General features: G+C 42.4%; 1 protein-coding gene across 1 annotated transcript; it reads left to right on the top strand.

The window, feature by feature from the left end:
• The first annotated feature begins 10,926 nt into the window (after positions 1 to 10,926).
• On the top strand, positions 10,927 to 18,463 carry LOC128381788 (scavenger receptor cysteine-rich type 1 protein M130-like). The gene is made up of 6 exons (XM_053341825.1): positions 10,927 to 11,423; positions 13,916 to 13,986; positions 15,620 to 15,748; positions 16,535 to 16,843; positions 17,036 to 17,350; positions 18,312 to 18,463. Exons 1-6 carry the CDS (start codon positions 10,927 to 10,929, stop codon positions 18,461 to 18,463), a joined length of 1,473 nt encoding a protein of 490 aa, XP_053197800.1.
• Positions 18,464 to 21,041: the final 2,578 nt, after the last annotated feature.

Genomic DNA, 21,041 nt, shown 5'->3' with positions numbered 1-21,041 from the left:
CAGACACACAGTTACACACACACATGCAAACAGTTACACACACACACACATGCAAACAGTTACACACACACACACATGCACACAGTTACACACACACACATGCACACAGTTACACACACACACATGCCAACACACACACATGCAAACAGTTACACACACACACATGCAAACAGTTACACACACATGCACACAGTTACACACACACACACACACATGCACAAAGTTACACACACACACATGCACACAGTTACACACACACATGCAAACAGTTACAAACACACATGCACACACACACACATGCACACACACACACACACATACAGTATTAATCCTACGCTTTTGTTATTGCAACATCACTGCTGTATGTCGCAATAACTGATATGTTTCCATGGTAACAGCAGTATAATCTCAGCTGCTCATCAGTAAGTTTGTCCTCGCGCTGTTTCCTGTCACTTCATCTGATGCACATTAACCCTTTCACAGCCTGCTGTTCAAGAGAGGCCCCCATCTCGCTGTCAGTCAACATATCAGTAGCTTTCATGATTGGCTATGTGTTGCCACGGCGATCTGAACCACATGTGAGCAACAAGTGTTGATTGGTTGGTCCAACTTTTCTAAAAGGATGCAGATGTGTGTGCAGGTAACATACACACACCATTTAAGCACTTTTCTGACAGCAGCATATAAACAGTGGAAACAAAGTGAGGACCGGATCAAATGTCCTCACTTTGTATAAAGGTCCTCACATCAAACATGAGAGAAATCGTGCTGGTCCTCACAAAGATAGCCATGCAAACACACAGAAAACACTCTAACACACAGAGATACAGCTTTAATCCAACACTTATTGAGTTGATTTTATTATTTTTTCTTCTTCTGGTGTTTGGGTTATTGTCTGAGTCTTCATGTTAAACATTAAAGTTGCACTCAATTAAAAAAAAACAGCTCTGCGGCAGTCACTGCTGTATGTCGCAATAACTGATATGTTTCCATGGTAACAGCAGTATAATCTCAGATGCTCATCAGTAAGTTTGTCCTCGCCCTCTTTCCTGTCACAGCCTGCTGTTCAAGAGAGCCCACCACACCCTCTGATTGGTCCATCTCGCTGTCTATCAACATATCAGTAGCTTTTATGATTAGCTGTGTGTTGCCATGGCGATCTGAACCACATGTGAGCAACAAGTTTTTAATGGTTGGTCCAACTTTTTAAAAGGATTAAATTAAATGCAATTAACTTGTATTGGAGTGTGCATGAGTGAGATGTGTGTTGGATAAACAACCTTCATTTACTTTAGCTGTCAGTCACATGATGAAGCAGCTCAGAGCGTCTCAGCCAGCAGCATCCTGTCAGAAACTACATGCAGCTGATGATGAGATAAATGATGCAAAGGAAACATCACATCTGATTAAACATAAAAAGACACGATGAGTCCGACAGACGAGCAGAGAGAGACGACACCGAGACGGAGAGAGACGACACCGAGACGGAGACAGACGCCTGCCTGGACATGGATCACCTGCTGATGCTGCTGCTGCTGCTGTGGAGCTCAGGTAAGACTCTGCTGTCCTGGAAAAACACTGAGTTCAAACAGCTGCTTTAAAAACTGCAGGAAAAGTCAACATGGTCAGTAAAATGTAGTGAAGTGTGTTCAGTAAAAGTTCTCATACTTGTTATAATGAGTTTAATTTCTTTAACATGAAGTAATGAAAATGTAAAGCATATAAATGTAAGATCTTCGGACCGTGTTGGTTGGTCATGTGACGTAGGGAGGGACTTTGAAGGAAGGTTTGCTGATACTTGTTGTAATGACTTTTATCCTATTAACCCTAACCATAACATCAATTAACAAACCAGTACTGAAAGTGCTCATCATCAAATAATACAAATGTAAAGCATATAAATGTAAGATCTTCGGACCGTGTTGGTTGGTCATGTGACCTCGCAGGGAGTGAGGATATTTTAAGATGAGCAGGGAGGGACTTTGAAGGAAGGTTTGATTGACAGGCAAACACAACCAATTACAAGCCACCACATCACACATCAGACATGGCAGCTATACATGAGGAAGACCTTTGTTAAATAATGAAATGGTGACATCTGGTGGCGAAAGCTAAACATAGACCTGAAAATTAAAAAGGATGCAGCTGAATTTGATGTGTGACTTTTCTCATTTAATAAGTGACTTTTTATTATTCTACAAATGGTTTTATCATAATGGAAGTTTGGCTTTTGTATTTAGGATTTTACATTTGATGTGTTATTTTGTTATTTTAATCAGACATTAAAGAACTTCTCTATAACAGTGAACAAAAACATTTACATGCAAGCATCAGGAGCTACGGGAGAGTTAAATGTGTACTTATACAAACTAATGCACATATATAAAATACCCATCACACAGTACTGAAACTGTTTAACATTTTATGAGCTGTTTGAATAATTATGAGCCATCATAAAGTCCTCAAAAGAGAAGTGAGTCCCCATAATGTACTGAATACAAGAACACACACACACACACCACTGACATTCTCAGTGTAAAATTCAATATTTTAAGATAGTTTCAGCATTAAAATGCATTTTGACAAAAAATGTGTATTTTATTTTCTCCATTCAGTAAATGTTTATGATGTTTATCCATTATTACGAGGATATTTCCAGGTCATCACAAAATTGTAGGAATGCTCCGTTTTTACCATTTTCTGTGGTTTACTTTTCTTTGTGATGACTCAGAGATATTATTAATTCAACAACTTTTTGTCTTTATTATTTTTCTGTGAATATTCTGAGATGAGAAGAGATTCAGAGGAGCAGTAACATTGGTGACCGGCCGATGTTATGCTAGCAGAGTGATCGAAGCTTGTTAACAATACTTGATTTGTGTTTTTTTTCTGTGCTCATTTTAATTAATGGATTAATTTATAATTCTTGTGTATCTTATAACTCCACTGATATCTTATAACAGTCTGTGGCATATTTGGTAAAACAGATGTAAAAGTCATATTGAGGTCCAGTTTGCAGGTCAGTGGTAAACTGGTCAAATGACTCCTGAGTGAGTTCAATAATGAGTGTTTTCACTGAGATGAGCTCTGAGCTGCTGGAAAGCCTCACAGTGTTTGTTCAGTTCACAGCTCTGCACCAATATAAATATTAATTGTGTGATTTTCTCTCCAGGACTCCAGGCTGAAGATGATCACCAACCAGGTAAAAACAGAGACTGTATCTCATGTGGTCTGGGAACACCTCTGATCCTCCAGGAGGAGCTGGAGGACGTTACTCACACCTCCATCAGTGGTGGACACTCAGTCTATTTGGGTTTATGACCAAATACTCTCAAAAATAACAACTCATAGCATATGCTAATGTTAGCATTGGAAAGTGAAAATCCAGATTTGGTACAGTCATCACAGTTTTATGTCATCACTGTCTGCTGCACATAGCTAATTTCTGTGCCTATAGTATCTATAAAATGTAATTATTATTATTATTATTATTATTATGGGATTGTTTACAGGCAGTACTGGACATGAACTCTACTTATTGTTCCATTGTGGAACAGGCACACTGCCTGCCTTTGAAGGAGTTCATTAATCAGTCATTCAGGGACTCTGAGTGCAGATTTAACACCAGAAGGATCATCAGCAGTAACCATCTGGGCCAGTTGAGGAATGGATCTGGATCTGGTGACGAGGCTATCAAAGTAGCACGTTAGCTTAACTAGTAGTAACAAATGCATGGACTAGTTTTTCAGCGAGACAGGATGTGTCTGATTTGAACAATATTACGTAGATGAAAAAAGGCAAAATGTGTTTTATAGGAGAGGTAAAGGACAAATCCTGATCACATATAAACTGCTAGGTTCCTTACAGTGGTGCTGGAGGCAGAGTGATGCCATCCAGAGTAGTTATATCATTAGATCATGTGTTTCTAAGCACAATAACTTTTTTCTGTTTTTTCTTAGTTTAGTAGCAGAGGTTGCAGCTCATCCAGCTCTTTATATCCTTAATGCATGTTTGTAGTTTAGTTAACTGGTTGATTTAATCTAGCTTTATTGAAAGATATAATTGAGCATCATCTGCATAACAATTAACATTTATGGAGAGAGACTATAATGTCCCCTGGTTTGTCCCAGTATAATATCTCAGACCCACAGAGAGAGGAATCAATAAATATAATTAGATAAAATACCCATTTCACTCACATCACCTAAAGATACCAGCAGTTAAAGCAGAGGTATCGATAGGTTATTATGCTTAACAAGATACACCACCTATATTTTAGTTATTGTGTCTTGTTGGTATTGTGTTAGTTGTTGCAATACCTAAACATGACACTAGATGGCACATTAAGCACTATACACTGCTGTGATTAAGCATAACTTATTTAACTTCTTATTTTAATAATGAAATGTACCTCAAATTAACTGTAATAGTCAAAAATGATTATCCTGCATTTATGCATTTAAATTTTCTACACTTCATATTTATGTCTTTTATAAAGTCTTTTTAACCGTTTACAGTATTAATAAGAGGAATGCAGCTACTACCTGATGTTTAGTCCTGTTGGAGCTGCTGGATGCAAACACTGACTGACTCTATGTTCCTCTTGTGGAGCTTGGCATAGAGGAGGTCCAGAGATGGGGTTAAATGTGGTGAAACAGCTGCAGACAGACCTCAGCAATGCTAAGTCTGCTAAAAACAACTTAGCTTCATGCTATTGTCCTGATGGCTGCAGCTACTCTAGTGTTTTAGGTCACGTTCCCCACAACGTTTCAGTGCCGACACTTTGAAGCAGCAAACAGATAAAGCAATAAAAGGAATAACTCACACTGCATCCAGCTAGCCAGCTCCGTTTATCATCACAGCAGCGGGAGAAGCTACGAGTCTCAGCTCCAGTCCGGTTTGAGGGCTTACATTGACTCCCATTAGTCCAGCGCCCCGCACACAGGAAGTACATAGAAATTAATAAAATACCATTTGGAATCAATTTGTAATGCTGACAGGTGCTGAGAGACTAACAGGCACATTTTACAAGCAAATACTTTTTATTTCATAATTATTTAGCATTATCTAATTCATTTATATTTAATATGTTTAAGTTGACCCCGTATTAACTATTTAGGCTGGTGTATTCTTCCTGATATTACATCATTGATTAATGCACCTTTAGAGGAGAGAGATCTAATGTTTAAGAGTTCACATTTAACTTTCCTATTTTGTTGATCTATTGCTGAAGCCTGAAACACTGCAGCTCCGCTCAGTTAACTCATTTAGATGCAAAACAAGGGCAAACAGCTGTAAAACTCCAAGGGCATGTTTGTGCTTTCATACCATTAGCAGAATACCTTTTATGAATCACACCTTGAGACTGGACAGAGTTGCAAATGATGCACAATTCATGGTGCTATCAGTGGCTGCATTCAGTCATTTGTGAATTTTCCCATCAGTGTACAAAAGTCTTTCACAAACATCATCACACAGTAAACCTGACAAATCTCTGTGTGCAGTTTTCCTTGCTTCCCAACATGTGAAGGTGAGCCTGCAAGACTGCAACTGGAGGCTCGGACTAGAAACAAAGTTATTAGGCAGAAAACTAAAAGTTGATAATACTGAAATTACATGTACAAAACCCTGTTCTCAAGTACACATTTGTCCATGATATAATATTCCATAATCTGTGTGTGGTGGGCTCAGGGAGCGGCTCCATGTTGCTTCTTCAGGCTGCACCTGACCAGGCCTCATGGGCCAAGACCTGGCCACCAGAGACTCCCCATCCAGGCTCATAAGGAAATCTCCAGAGATATTTATGTTTGTAAAGAGATGTGTGATATTTGTTATAATATGTAAGTTAAGAAATGGAGATTAATATTAAATATTAAATCCTCTCTCTCTCCAGACCCAGTCAGGCTGGTGAATGGGACTAGTCTGTGTTCAGGCAGACTGGAGGTGAAGTCTGAGCAGTCGTGGTCCTCAGTGTGTGAAGCTGACTTTGACCAGCAGGATGCAGAGGTGGTCTGTAGGGAGCTTGACTGTGGGGCTCCTTCAGTCCTCCAGGGGGCGCTCTATGGAGAAGCGGAGGCTCCAATGTGGACCAAAGAGTTCCAGTGTGGAGGCCGTGAGTCTGCTCTCCTGGACTGTAGAAGATCAGACTCAGCTAGAAGAACCTGCTCACCTGGTAAAGCTGTTGGACTCACCTGCTCAGGTAAGTCCATCAGTGACATCATCTCTGACAGTAATATTTTCCCCACAACGTTTCAGTGCCGACACTTTGAAGCAGCAAACAGATAAAGCAATAAAAGGAATAACTCACACTGCATCCAGCAAGCCAGCTCCGTTTATCATAACAGCAGGGGGAGAAGCTCCGGGTCTCAGCTCCTCCATCACCTCCTGCTGCTCAAGCCGGTCCGGTCCAAACTGCTTTATCCTCTTATTGTCTTCTAGTTAAAGTCTTGTGAAATTATGTTTTTGTAGAGAAATTACCAAATAATCTTCTTTAATTTCCGCGGCTCCACTTTAACGTCATCTCCTGAAACTACAGCTGGCAGGAGGCGTGAATGACAGCCGGAACTGTCCAATCACAGTAGATTAAAAGACTTAAAACAACAACAATTCGCTGCCAATTAAAGTGGGCGTGTCCGGGAAAACTGAAGGAGGCCAATGAGAGAGCAGCTTCAGGTCATGTGCTTGTCACAAGTTTGAGGGCTTACATTGACTCCCATTAGTCCAGTGCCATGCACACAGGAAGTACATAGAAATGAATAAAATACCTTTTGGAATCAATTTGTAATGCTGACAGGTGCTGAGAAACTAACAGGCACATTTTACAAGCAAATACTTTTTATTTCATAATTATTTAGCATTATCTAGTTCATTTATATTTAATATGTTTAAGTTGACCCCGTATTAACTAGCCGCCACTGGTATATTACATTACAACAAATAAAACTGGATGTAAAGTTTTCCAGGCTGGATGAGAAAGACTGAGAACAAGACTTTCAAATGATTTATAACTAAGTTTAGGTCTGGGATTAATTATTAAGTCTGAGTTAAAAATGGCTGCAACTCCACCTGCTGGGCCGGTGTCTGGAAGTATGTGAGTATTAATGTGACTGGGAGGACTGGATTCATTTAGGCTGGTGTATTCTTCCTGATATTACATCATTGATTAATGCACCTTTAGAGGAGAGAGATCTAATGTTTAAGAGTTCACATTTAACTTTCCTATTTTGTTGATCTATTGCTGAAGCCTGAAACACTGCAGCTCCGCTCAGTTAACTCATTTAGATGCAAAACAAGGGCAAACAGCTGTAAAACTCCAAGGGCATGTTTGTGCTTTCATACCATTAGCAGAATACCTTTTATGAATCACACCTTGAGACTGGACAGAGTTGCAAATGATGCACAATTCATGGTGCTATCAGTGGCTGCATTCAGTCATTTGTGAATTTTCCCATCAGTGTAGAAAAGTCTTTCACAAACATCATCACACAGTAAACCTGACAAATCTCTGTGTGCAGTTTTCCTTACCTCCCAACATGTGAAGGTGAGCCTGCAAGACTGCAACTGGAGGCTCGGACTAGAAACAAAGTTATTAGGCAGAAAACTAAAAGTTGATAATACTGAAATTACATGTACAAAACCCTGTTCTCAAGTACACATTTGTCCATGATATAATATTCCATAATCTGTGTGTGGTGGGCCCAGGGAGCGGCTCCATGTTGCTTCTTCAGGCTGCACCTGACCAGGCCTCATGGGCCAAGACCTGGACACCAGAGACTCCCCATCCAGGCTCAAAAGGGAATCTCCAGAGATATTTATGTTTGTAATGAGATGTGTGATATTTGTTATAATATGTAAGTTAAGAAATGGAGATTAATATTAAATATTAAATCCTCTCTCTCTCCAGACTCTGTCAGGCTGGTGAATGGGACTAGTCTGTGTTCAGGCAGACTGGAGGTGAAGTCTGAGCAGTCGTGGTCCTCAGTGTGTGAAGCTGACTTTGACCAGCAGGATGCAGAGGTGGTCTGTAGGGAGCTTGGCTGTGGGGCTCCTTCAGTCCTCCAGGGGGCGCTCTATGGAGAAGTGGAGGCTCCAATGTGGACCAAAGAGTTCCAGTGTGGAGGCAATGAATCTGCTCTCCTGGACTGTAGAAGATCAGACTCAGCTAGAAGAACCTGCTCACCTGGTAAAGCTGTTGGACTCACCTGCTCAGGTAGAAGAGGAGCTGCAGCTTTGATTTGTCTTCATTTCTGTTCTAATGAAACTCACTTTATTCTTTTACTGATGACTCTCTTATTTCTGTTCAGAGCCTGTCAGGTTGGTGGGAGGAGCCAGTCGCTGTGCAGGTACACTGGAGGTGAAACAGGGAGCGTGGAGACCAGTGAGTGAAGATGAATGGACATTTATCCTGGAGAAAGAATCATTCAGTTACTCTGGCTGGACCCTGAATGAAGCAGATGTAATCTGTAGATATTTGGACTGTGGCTCTGCTGTTTCAACAAGAAGCAGATATGAAGCCTCAGACAGATCTGTATGGTTGATCAGCTCTGACTGTCTTCAGTCTGGATCTGCAATGAGGGACTGTGTATCATCACATTCCTCTTCATCCATCGTGGAGATCACCTGCTCAGGTAAGTCCATCAGTGACATCATCTCTGACAGTAATATTTTCCTTCCTCTGTCACAGTGATAGTTGGTGGTTTCCATTGGACTGAACTGTAAACTTATCCAGGACGACAGCATCCTAAAGGGTAGAGAAGTTAGCTTGTTCCTGGAGGCTCATTGATTCAAACTGAGACAATCTGCACCTTTAATCAACCTGCTGTGGTTCATTCTCACTCTGCAGGTCTCCTGAACCAGCCCAGTCAAACATTATAATGTGAAACTTATATTGATATAATGTGAAGTTTGAATGATGGAACAGTGTTCAGAGAACAGAAATATTGATGAATATGACTCATTTACACAAATCTCTTTCAGTTCTACTTCATGCTTGAGTTAAGAAATGACTTTCTATGTTGTGATGTTGTTCTGTCAGTTTCTTAATCTGGTCCGGGATTTATTTAGTGTTCCCTCTTACTTCGCTAATCATATTCAGGAAAAAGTCGGCTTTACCCTTTCTCAGCCCCTGTGTCACTTTGTTCCTTAATGTGGCAAGGGTTAAATTTAGCTGATTTTGTTTTTTCACCAATGTCCAACTGCGCCACCTTGGTTGTTATGGTGTAATGTTGTATGTATGGATGAATGGATGACAACTCACTGCAAAACAAATCTACCTACGGGTCTGAATACAGTAACCTCTACCCTAAAGGGGAATTTCACCCCCAGGACATTCCTGTAAAATCTAGAATAGAATTTAAAATCCTTCTCCTCACTTTCAAAGCTCATAATGATCAGGCTCCATTATATCTGAAAGAGCTCATAGAACCTTATGAACCTACTAGAACACTGTGCTCCCAGCTCATAGAACCTTATGAACCTACTAGAACACTGCGCTCCCAGCTCATAGAACCTTATGAACCTACTAGAACACTGTGCTCCCAGCTCATAGAACCTTATCAACCTACCAGAACACTGTGCTCCCAGCTCATAGAACCTTATGAACCTACTAGAACACTGCACTCCCAGCTCATAGAACCTTATGAACCTACTAGAACACTGCACTCCCACCTCATAGAACCTTATGAACCTACTAGAACACTGTGCTCCCAGCTCATAGAACCTTATGAACCTACTAGAACACTGTGCTCCCAGCTCATAGAACCTTATGAACCTACTAGAACACTGTGCTCCCAGCTCATAGAACCTTATGAACCTACTAGAACACTGTGCTCCCAGCTCATAGAACCTTATGAACCTACTAGAACACTGTGCTCCCAGCTCATAGAACCTTATGAACCTACTAGAACACTGTGCTCCCAGCTCATAGAACCTTATGAACCTACTAGAACACTGTGCTCCCAGCTCATAGAACCTTATGAACCTACTAGCTCATAGAACCTTATGAACCTACTAGAACACTGCGCTCCCAGCTTTTTTGTGATAAAGCTTCTAGTTGGGGTTCCAGCTCCTAGTTTATGCTGCTATAGGCTTAGACTGCCGGGGGACTCCCATGATGCACTGGGCTCCTCTCTCCTCCTCCCTCTCTCTCTCTATCCATCCATCTATCCTCTCTCCTCCTCCCTCTCTCTCTCTATCCATCCATCTATCCTCTCTCCTCCTCCCTCTCTCTCTCTATCCATCCATCTAAACTTCTTCCCCGGAGTTGTCTGTGCTTTCTGGTCTCACAGGTAATCTGGGCCTGGAGACGTCCGGATGACAGATTCCAGTCCTGGACCTTCAATGTGCTTCTCTCTCCTCTCCTTCCTCTCTCTCTCCTCTCCTTCCTCTCTCTCTCCTCTCCTTCCTCTCTCTCCTCTCCTTCCTCTCTCTCTCTCTCCTTCCTCTCTCTCCTCTCCTTCCTCTCTCTCTCTCTCCTCTCCTTCCTCTCTCTCCTCTCCTTCCTCTCTCTCTCTCTCCTTCCTCTCTCTCCTCTCCTTCCTCTCTCTCTCTCTCCTCTCCTTCCTCTCTCTCCTCTCCTTCCTCTCTCTCTCCTCTCCTTCCTCTCTCTCTCCTCTCCTTCCTCTCTCTCCTCTCCTTCCTCCCTCTCCTCTCCTTCCTCTCTCTCCTCTCCTCTCTCCTCCTCTCCTTCCTCACTCTCCTCTCTCCTCCTCTCCTTCCTCACTCTCCTCTCCTTCCTCTCTCTCCTTCCTCTCTCTCCTTCCTCTCTCTCCTCTCCTTCGTTGAGAGCCTTCTTCCGGCTCTCAACGAAGGCGGTCGCATTTCTCCCTCTCTCCTTCTCCCTTATCTTCCCTGCTTTGCTTCTCACGTCTCGTCCTGTCTTGTCTTAACTTGGAGCCTCTCTCTGCACTGCTCTCTCAATCTGAAATCATGGAATTGGTCAACTGGTCTCTCAACGCAATTGACAGAATTTTCTCGACGAGAAGCTTGGGTTCGGGGGAACCTGTCTGTCCTGATGGAACGTTCGCCGCTGGCTACACGATGGACTCGTGGGAGAGGTGGAGGGTCGTGTGCCTGGCGATTCTTTCCGTTGAGGACATCGAGGATGTCTACATATTCGGAACCATGATAACAGGCTATCTGCTGATTGGAATAGGCATTGCCCTGGTGTATCGGGAAATTCGGGGGTCGGTGTCAGCAGTGAAAATCTCCACGAAGCTGCCCGACATGATTGAGGGAGTGGGCAGAGCTGTTAGCACTCAGACTGCAATTATGAACCGCAACAACATGGAAAACATGGACAGAGCTATTAGTGCTCAGAATGTGGTCATAGATCGCAAGATGGGAATTATCTTGGAGAAGCTTTCGGCTTTGCGTGGGCAAAGGGATCGATTTGATCGATTTGAAGACCAGAATGGACAAATAGAGTAAGTCGTGTCTATTGAAATGCGACTGCTCGCCTTAACCCAAACAATCATAATCTAATCTGCATTCCGGCCTTCCGCAGCACCGGCCTTGGCCAAGGCCGCTGCTGAAAACAACTCCCCCATGAGATCACTGCAGTGAGAAGCCCTGTATTGTTCTCCCTCCCTCCCTTCTTCACGGACACCTGTTGATTGTTGACTCGGCCTGGGACACGATCAGGGACGTCTCCATGGCAACTTGCTGTGTTATCGCGATGACACCATACGAACTGAGGCACTGATTGTGAAGCTGGACGGAGAAACTCTCCGGGCTTATGTACACACACGCATCCATGAACACTTACACACATGCACATATACTACACCTCCCTACCCCCCCTCCCACGCCTTCGCCGCTTTCACCCCCCAGTACGACAGGCGGGGTCCGATGGCGGCGCCGAAGATGGCTGCGGCCGCGGCTGGCTGCCTGTCTGAGCTGGAACATCTCCCTCTCCCTTTCCCCCTCCCCCGGTGCAAAAGTTGTTTTGGTGTTTTTAATGTTGTAAAATGTGCTTATATGTGCTCATGTTGCTGGGTTTTTTTTTTTTTTTTTTTTCCCGTTCCCACACTGTACTCACGAGAGCACAGTCTGGGTGCTGCTTTTTTTTTATCCCCCTCTCTCCTCGTTTTTCTTTCCCCTCTTTTCCCCTCCGTCCTTGCTCAGTCATCCGGTTCTGTCTTGTTATGTATTGTATGTTGTAAATGTATGGACGGGTGATTGCTGTAATTTCGCTGTACTTGTACTTGTACTTGTTATAGTGACAAATAAAGCTATTCTATTCTATATTCTATTCTATTCTATTCCTCTCCTTCCTCTCTCTCCTCTCCTTCCTCTCTCTCCTCTCCTCTCCTTCCTCTCTCTCCTCTCCTTCCTCTCTCTCCTCTCCTTCCTCTCTCTCCTCTCTCCTCCTCTCCTTCCTCACTCTCCTCTCCTTCCTCTCTCTCCTTCCTCTCCACTCCTCTCCTTCCTCTCTCTCCTCTCCTTCCTCTCTCTCCTCTCCTTCCTCTCTCTCCTTCCTCTCTCTCCTCCTCTTCCTCTCTCTCCTCCTCTTCCTCTCTCTCCTCCTCTTCCTCTCTCTTCTCTCTTCTCCAACCGGTCCAGGCAGATGTTCTCCCACTCTGAGTCTGGTTCTGAGGGTTCTTCCTGTTAAAAGATGTTCTCCCACTCTGAGTCTGGTTCTGAGGGTTCTTCCTGTTAAAAGATGTTCTCCCACTCTGAGTCTGGTTCTGAGGGTTCTTCCTGTTAAAAGATGTTCTCCTACTCTGAGTCTGGTTCTGAGGGTTAGGGCTCTATGTGGAAAGAGCCTTCACATGACTCTGTTGCGATTTGGCGCTTTATAAATAAAGATTGATTGAATAGGGGATACAAACCCTGAAGCTAAACAGAAAGGTCATGAGTCCAAGTCAAACGCAGGGAGCGAAGATGTGTTTCCAAAAATAGAAACATTTATTAACAATAATAATAAGATCAGAAAATAAATAATATAATAAAAGCTCAAATTATATAATAAATATATTAAAAAAGTATTGTACAGTCCCAAAAGCCCATTTAAAGTTAAGTTACCAAACACTCTCACCATTAACTGAGCTGGCGCTTCTCTGAGAGAACCAGAAAACAAAATAAATGAAAATCAACACATTGGAACTACAAACAAATCCTACAGTAAACACTACTTAATGATAAAAATAAAACACAAGAATTGCATATGCTGAAATAATGTGTGACAACCCGGATAAAAAACCCCGGAGACCCCGGAAACTGGGCACTCCTCGCGGGAAATAGTGTTGTGTCGTTCGCGAACGTGTCGTTCGAACGAACGAATCTTTTGAGTGAACGAAGTGAACTGAATCACTTCATGAACTGATTCGTTCCTTTCTCAGTTCAGTTCAGTTGAGCTCAGCCGCGAGCATGGCTGCGAACGAATCACTCAGTGAACGACAACACTGACACAGCGCCACTTTCAGCACAGTACGTGAACGAGATTCATGTCCTCAGCATGTCGTTCAATGAATCGTTCGCGAACTGCTGAAAGTGGCGCTGTGTCAGTCGCTCACTGACTCAGGGCACTGAGGGCTGAGGAGTTCATTCACGTTCAGTACATGTACTGCTAACATTAGCGCTGTGTTGCTAACATCAGTGTAGCATCATGTTATGTTATTTTACTGTGCACAGAGGACACTTTCACTGTGTAATATTTTTAGTGCATGTATAAGCAGCGCTGCGTCTCCCGCGAATGATTGTATAATATAGTCCTTGAACGCACCGTCCCTCAGTAAGTGAACGTCAACCTCAGGGCTGAATCATGAACTGAATGACGGATTATTTGGCTGTTTATCAGTTCAGGGAGTTGGAGAGCACTGAACGATTCGGTGAACGAATCTTTTGAACGAATCATTTTAATGAACAGATTCTAAAGATTCAGTACAGTAAAAAGAACTGCCGTTCCCATCACTAGCGGGAAAGTCCAACGCTATTTCCGGGAGTTGGAAGAGAGGGAGAGAGAGTGGAGCCGTGAGGACCGGGCAGGTGGAGCAGAAGCTCTGTACGCGAATAGGAAAAGTTAAAAAAAAAAAAACGTAGTTCAAATCGTTTTAAAATCCATTTGCCACAAGTCCGGGGCCAACCCCACAATCACCTCATCACGCCAGAACCTTTGATTACCGGGATATATATAAAACAAAATGAAAACCGCGGACATCATTCATACCCTCTTTCAGAACAAAAGCAGCATACACACACAACCCACTCGGACCACAGCACACACACATACAACATGTGAGTAGGCAGACTGTTTGTGTTTTTCCGATTGGCAGATTTTTTTTTTTTTTTGCACTGAACTGAAAGATGAACTGTATCTTCTTTTTTGCCTGAACTTAAAAAGTACTTGCTTTATTTTGAAAGAACCGGAAGTGCAACGTGAACTGCTTTATTATTATTATTTTTGAACTGAAAAGTACTTGCTTTATTTTTTGAACTGAATTGAGGACTGAAACTGCATATTATTTTCTTCTTTGTGTGTTTACAATATATGGAAAGCAAAAAGAAATTTTGTTGTGGTTTTCTGTTTTCCTTATAAGTTTGTGTGTATATAACTATCATTGTGGTTTATTTTAAGGGTGTACCTAAAACAAGGTTCATCCTTGTGTGAGGTTTGAAAGCAAAAAAAAATCTTACATGTCAGGAGAGAGACCTGGCTGGCACCTCAGATATATATATATAAGCAAAAAAAACCCTAAAAGAATAAACACACTCAAACCGTCACAAATGATTAACACAATATTACACTAAAGAAAAACTAAGGCTAAACCAGTTACAAACATCATCACACAGTAAACCTGTCAAATCTCTTTTTCTTGCCTCCCAGCATGTGAAGGTCCGTCTGCAACTGGAGGCTCGGACTAGAAACAAAGTTTGAAGGCAGAAAGCTAACAGTTGATAATACTGAAATGACATGTACAAAACCCAATGAGATGTGTGATATTTGTTATAATATGTAAGTTAAGAAATAAACTGTAAATCCTCTCTCTCTCCAGACTCTGTCAGGCTGGTGAATGGGACTAGTCTGTGTTCAGGCAGACTGGAGGTGAAGTCTGAGCAGTCGTGGTCCTCAGTGTGTGAAGCTGACTTTGACCAGCAGGATGCAGAGGTGGTCTGTAGGGAGCTTGACTGTGGGGCTCCTTCAGTCCTCCAGGGGGCGCTCTATGGAGAAGTGGAGGCTCCAATGTGGACCAAAGAGTTCCAGTGTGGAGGCAATGAGTCTGCTCTCCTGGACTGTAGAAGATCAGACTCAGCTAGAAGAACCTGCTCACCTGGTAAAGCTGTTGGACTCACCTGCTCACCAGGTAGAAGAGGAGCTGCAGCTTTGATTTGTCTTCATTTCTGTTCTAATGAACCTCACTTTATTCTTTTACTGATGACTCTCTTGTTTCTGTTCTAATGAAACTCACTTTATTCTTTTACTGATGACTCTCTTGTTTCTGTTCAGAGCCTGTCAGGTTGGTGGGAGGAGCCAGTCGCTGTGCAGGTACACTGGAGGTGAAATATGGAGAGTGGAGACCAGTGACTGACTATGACTGGACCCTGAGTAACTCTGGCTGGACCCTGAAGGTAGCAGATGTAATATGTCGAAATTTGGACTGTGGCTCTGCTGTTACAACAGGAAGCAGAAATGAAGACTCACGCAGATCTGTATGGAGGATCAGTTCTTACTGTGTTCAGTCTGGATCTGCACTGAGGGACTGTGTATCATCATATTCCTCTTCCTCCATCCTGGAGCTCACCTGCTCAGGTAAGTCCATCAGTGACATCATCTCTGACAGTAATATTCTCCTTCCTCTGTCACAGTGATAGTTGGTGGTTTCCATTGGACTGAACTGTAAACTTATCCAGGACGACAGCATCCTAAAGGGTAGAGAAGTTAGCTTGTTCCTGGAAGCTCATTGATTCAAACTGAGACAATCTGCACCTTTAAGGATATTCACACTACAAGAGAAAGCAGCAGTAGTAGCAGTTTACAGTTACAATATACTGTATGTATATGGTATTTAATCATTTGTATGAACACAGTGTAAACAGAGCAGTTTGCTGCTCTCTGTCAGCTCAGTGTCAGAACCATGAGCTGCTTCAGCCAATCATCTCTTTGTATTTACAGACCTGCTGCTTTTGAACATTATTCAACCATATGTGTGTGAGGTTTGAAAGCAAAAAAAACTTACATGTCAGGAGAGAGACCTGGCTGGCACCTCAGATATATATATATAAGAAAAAAAAACCCTAAAAGAATAAACACACTCAAACCGTCACAAATGATTAACACAATATTACACTAAAGAAAAACTAAGGCTAAACCAGTTACAAACATCATCACACAGTAAACCTGTCAAATCTCTTTTTCTTGCCTCCCAGCATGTGAAGGTCCATCTGCAACTGGAGGCTCGGACTAGAAACAAAGTTTGAAGGCAGAAAGCTAACAGTTGATAATACTGAAATGACATGTACAAAACCCAATGAGATGTGTGATATTTGTTATAATATGTAAGTTAAGAAATAAACTGTAAATCCTCTCTCTCTCCAGACTCTGTCAGGCTGGTGAATGGGACTAGTCTGTGTTCAGGCAGACTGGAGGTGAAGTCTGAGCAGTCGTGGTCCTCAGTGTGTGAAGCTGACTTTGACCAGCAGGATGCAGAGGTGGTCTGTAGGGAGCTTGACTGTGGGACTCCTTCAGTCCTCCAGGGGGCGCTCTATGGAGAAGTGGAGGCTCCAATGTGGACCAAAGAGTTCCAGTGTGGAGGCCATGAGTCTGCTCTCCTGGACTGTAGAAGATCAGACTCAGCTAGAAGAACCTGCTCACCTGGTAAAGCTGTTGGACTCACCTGCTCACCAGGTAGAAGAGGAGCTGCAGCTTTGATTTGTCTTCATTTCTGTTCTAATGAAACTCACTTTATTCTTTTACTGATGACTCTCTTGTTTCTGTTCTAATGAAACTCACTTTATTCTTTTACTGATGACTCTCTTGTTTCTGTTCTAATGAAACTCACTTTATTCTTTTACTGATGACTCTCTTGTTTCTGTTCAGAGCCTGTCAGGTTGGTGGGAGGAGCTAGTCGCTGTGCAGGTACACTGGAGGTGAAACGGGGAGAGTGGAGACCAGTGACTGACTATGACTGGACCCTGAGTAACTCTGGCTGGACCCTGAAGGAAGCAGATGTAATATGTAGATATTTGGACTGTGGCTCTGCTGTTACAACAGGAAGCAGAAATGAAGATTCATACAGATATGTATGGTGGATCAGTTCTTACTGTCTTCAGTCTGGATCTGCACTGAGGGACTGTGTATCATCATATTCCTCTTCCTCCATCGTGGAGCTCACCTGTTCAGGTAAGTCCATCAGTGACATCATCTCTGACAGTAATGTTTTCCTTCCTCTGTCACAGTGATAGTTGGTGGTTTCCATTGGACTGAACTGTAAACTTATCCAGGACGACAGCATCCTAAAGGGTAGAGAAGTTAGCTTGTTCCTGGAGGCTCATTGATTCAAACTGAGACAATCTGCACCTTTAAGGATATTCACACTACAAGAGAAAGCAGCAGTAGCAGCAGTTTACAGTTACAATATACTGTATGTATATGGTATTTAATCATTTGTATGAACACAGTGTAAACAGAGCAGTTTGCTGCTCTCTGTCAGCTCAGTGTCAGAACCATGAGCTGCTTCAGCCAATCATCTCTGTGTATTTACAGACCTGCTGCTTTTGAACATTATTCAACCATAACAACTGTGTTGTAGTGGAAAGTAAAAGTGAAGCCAGATAAGCACTATAATGATAATAAACAGGGTTTACATGATGAACTCAGAGCTTCACCAGGATCACATCTGATTTAACTGCATGTAAAGATGTTGACTGTTAACAATCAGTTGAATCATTTTAAGCAGACAGGAGCTTTAAGGAGAGAATCAGCAGACTTTCATTCATTCTTTCAAAGCAGCTGTGAACACATGAGTGGTTTTTGTTGAACATCATCAGCATACAGAGAGGATCAGATGAACTTATTCTCTAAGAGCTGAATCAACAAACTGCTTCAGACTTCACTGATTTTAGGACATTTAACGTCATTAAAGTTTCTGTTTGATGGGAGCTGTTGTCCTCATGATGTCATGTGATCTAATGTGATGACTGAATGTGTCTCATCAGATCCAAAAGTTTTCATCATCAGACTGGTCGTCCTGCTGGCGGCTCTGCTGCTGTTCGTCATTATCGTCTATTTCATCTTGAAGGTACTGAACATGTTTGTTTAGAGGACTCGTTGAAATGAAGCACTCAGCCTGTTTATCTTGAACTGAAGAGAGAAGTGATGCAGATCTGTGTTGTCATGTCTCTCCAGGCCAGCAGGGGGCAGAAGTCAGACCCACAGGAGAACATTGAGCTGGATTATATTAACCTGGGTGTTTCCAGAGCTGAAGGAGAGCCGGCTGAAGAGGAAGGAGCTCAAGGAGCAGAGTAGGACCTCTGAGGACAAACACAAACCCTCTGAAGAAGAAAACCATCATAAAATAACAAATAAAAATAAAACTTGAGCTATAGTGGCAGGACAGACTGTGACATATGAACAGCTGCAAATACAAAAGCTCTGATTACAGTTTTTGGTACATTTCTCAGATCAAAATTGAAATTCTCAAAACTACTTGTTCAATCTTCACATCATTGTCATCAAAAAAGCAATTTCTTTGAACAAATTGTAAATGCTTTGGTACATCTATGCAAATGATTATGTACAATTTTCTGCTCTTTCCTACATTATCAATTGCTTTTGTTGATCAAAATGTATTATAATGGGTCTTTACATGCAAAATGGTTGAACAAGTTGTCATAATAAGCATATTTCTATACATTTCCATCAGACTTTTTTTCTAAATCTGTCCTGAATTGCTCTCAGGTGAATCTTCCTCTAACGAAAGGAAATGTGTGAAGCGTTCGATCAACCAACCAACAACCAGTTTTCTGAAATAGTTTCCCTGAACCAGAGAGGGGTCAGATTGGTTTGCGACCCACAACAGGATGCTGATGGAGTTCCTCTCACCCTACTCCCCATTCCTTAACCCCACTGAGGAATATCTGTCAGCATGGAGATAGAAAGTACATGATCTCCAGCCACAAACACAGATGACCCTTCTGGCTCTGGCTATTACTCCAGTTCTAAAGTCTTTACACTGGCTCCCAGTCAGCTAGAGAATAGATTTTAAATATATGACATCATGTACACGATGCACGAATAAGCATCAAAAACAAACTGGATGTCCTAATTAGCATTCCAAATATTTCAAAACTTTACTTGGCTGGCTCCCAGTCAGCTCTAAAGTCTTTACACTGGCTCCCAGTCAGTTCTAAAGCCTTTACACTGGCTCCCAGTCAGTTCTAAAGTCTTTACACTGGCTCCCAGTCAGTTCTAAAGTCTTTACACTGGCTCCCAGTCAGCTCTAAAGTCTTTACACTGGCTCCCAGTCAGTTCTAAAGTCTTTACACTGGCTCCCAGTCAGTTCTAAAGTCTTTACACTGGCTCCCAGTCAGTTCTAAAGTCTTTACACTGGCTCCCAGTCAGTTCTAAAGTCTTTACACTGGCTCCCAGTCAGCTCTAAAGTCTTTACACTGGCTCCCAGTCAGTTCTAAAGTCTTTACACTGGCTCCCAGTCAGCTATAGAACAGATTTTAAAGTTCTGCTACTGGTCTACAAATCACTGAATGGTTTAGGTCCAGAATACATCAATGACATGTTAGTAGAATATAAACCCAGTAGAGCTCTGAGATCTACTGACTCAGGTCAGATAGTTGAGCCCAGAGCTCTGAGATCTACTGACTCAGGTCAGATAGTTGAGCCCAGAGCTCTGAGATCTACTGACTCAGGTCAGATAGTTGAGCCCAGAGCTCTGAGATCTACTAACTCAGGTCAGATAGTTGAGCCCAGAGCTCTGAGATCTACTGACTCAGGTCAGATAGTCGAGCCCAGAGCTCTGAGATCTACTGACTCAGGTCAGATAGTTGAGCCCAGAGCTCTGAGATCTACTAACTCAGGTCAGATAGTTGAGCCCAGAGCTCTGAGATCTACTGACTCAGGTCAGATAGTTGAGCCCAGAGCTCTGAGATCTACTGACTCAGGTCAGATAGTCGAGCCCAGAGCTCTGAGATCTACTAACTCAGGTCAGATAGTTGAGCCCAGAGCTCTGAGATCTACTGACTCAGGTCAGATAGTTGAGCCCAGAGTTCAAACTAAACATGATGAAGCAGCTTTTACCACAACTGGAACAAACTAGCAGCAGAACTGAAATCATTTTAAATCCAGGTTAAACACATTTCTCTTCTCCTGAGCTTATGATTGAGCTCTTTTAACCACTTTAATTTTAACATTTTAATCTTTCATTTGCACTCTATGTCCTTTTAATGATTTTAAAGCTAATTATTATTTTATGCTGCAATCTTATATTTAATGCTCTATTCTAGCATTTTATTTCTGTCTTTCTATTCTGTACTTTGTTTTTATTATTAGTGTGTGTGTGTGTGTGTGTGTGTGTGTGTGTGTGTGTGTGTGTGTGTGTGAGGGGGCGGGGGGGGGGGGGGGGGGGGGGTTAATCGTATGTTTTAATGTTTCCATGTGTTTACTATTATTGGGTTTTATTTTAATTTCTCAAATTACATGTTTTTCTGTTTTATGTAAAGTACATTGAGTTGCCCATTGTGTATGAATATATAAATAAAAGTGCCTTGCCTTGCCTTGCCTTGGCTGCCATGGATGCAGCGTGTGATGACATCACAGCAGACGCCTGCAGAGGTTGGTCAGGACGCTCTGAAGGATTCTTTCCACGCTGCATTGAAGAGAAGATATTCGTTGTGATGTGGATGAGACAGACAGGAAGGAGGTGTAGGAAGACAGCACTGTAATTCCTACAGCACTGCATGTACAGTTTGTCCTATGATCACATTTCTACTTTAGTTTTTTCTTTGTGCTATGCAGTGCTGTCTTTTCCTTTCTGTATCGCAATCACATGGTCTGCCAACAAATTACAGTACAAACAATAAAAGCATAAATG

The sequence above is a fragment of the Scomber japonicus genome, chromosome 20, assembly GCF_027409825.1.
Source record: "Scomber japonicus isolate fScoJap1 chromosome 20, fScoJap1.pri, whole genome shotgun sequence".
NCBI classification, from domain to species: Eukaryota; Metazoa; Chordata; class Actinopteri; order Scombriformes; family Scombridae; genus Scomber; species Scomber japonicus.
Note: the sequence above shows the minus strand (reverse complement) of the source record. Positions and strands in the feature narration are given on the sequence as shown.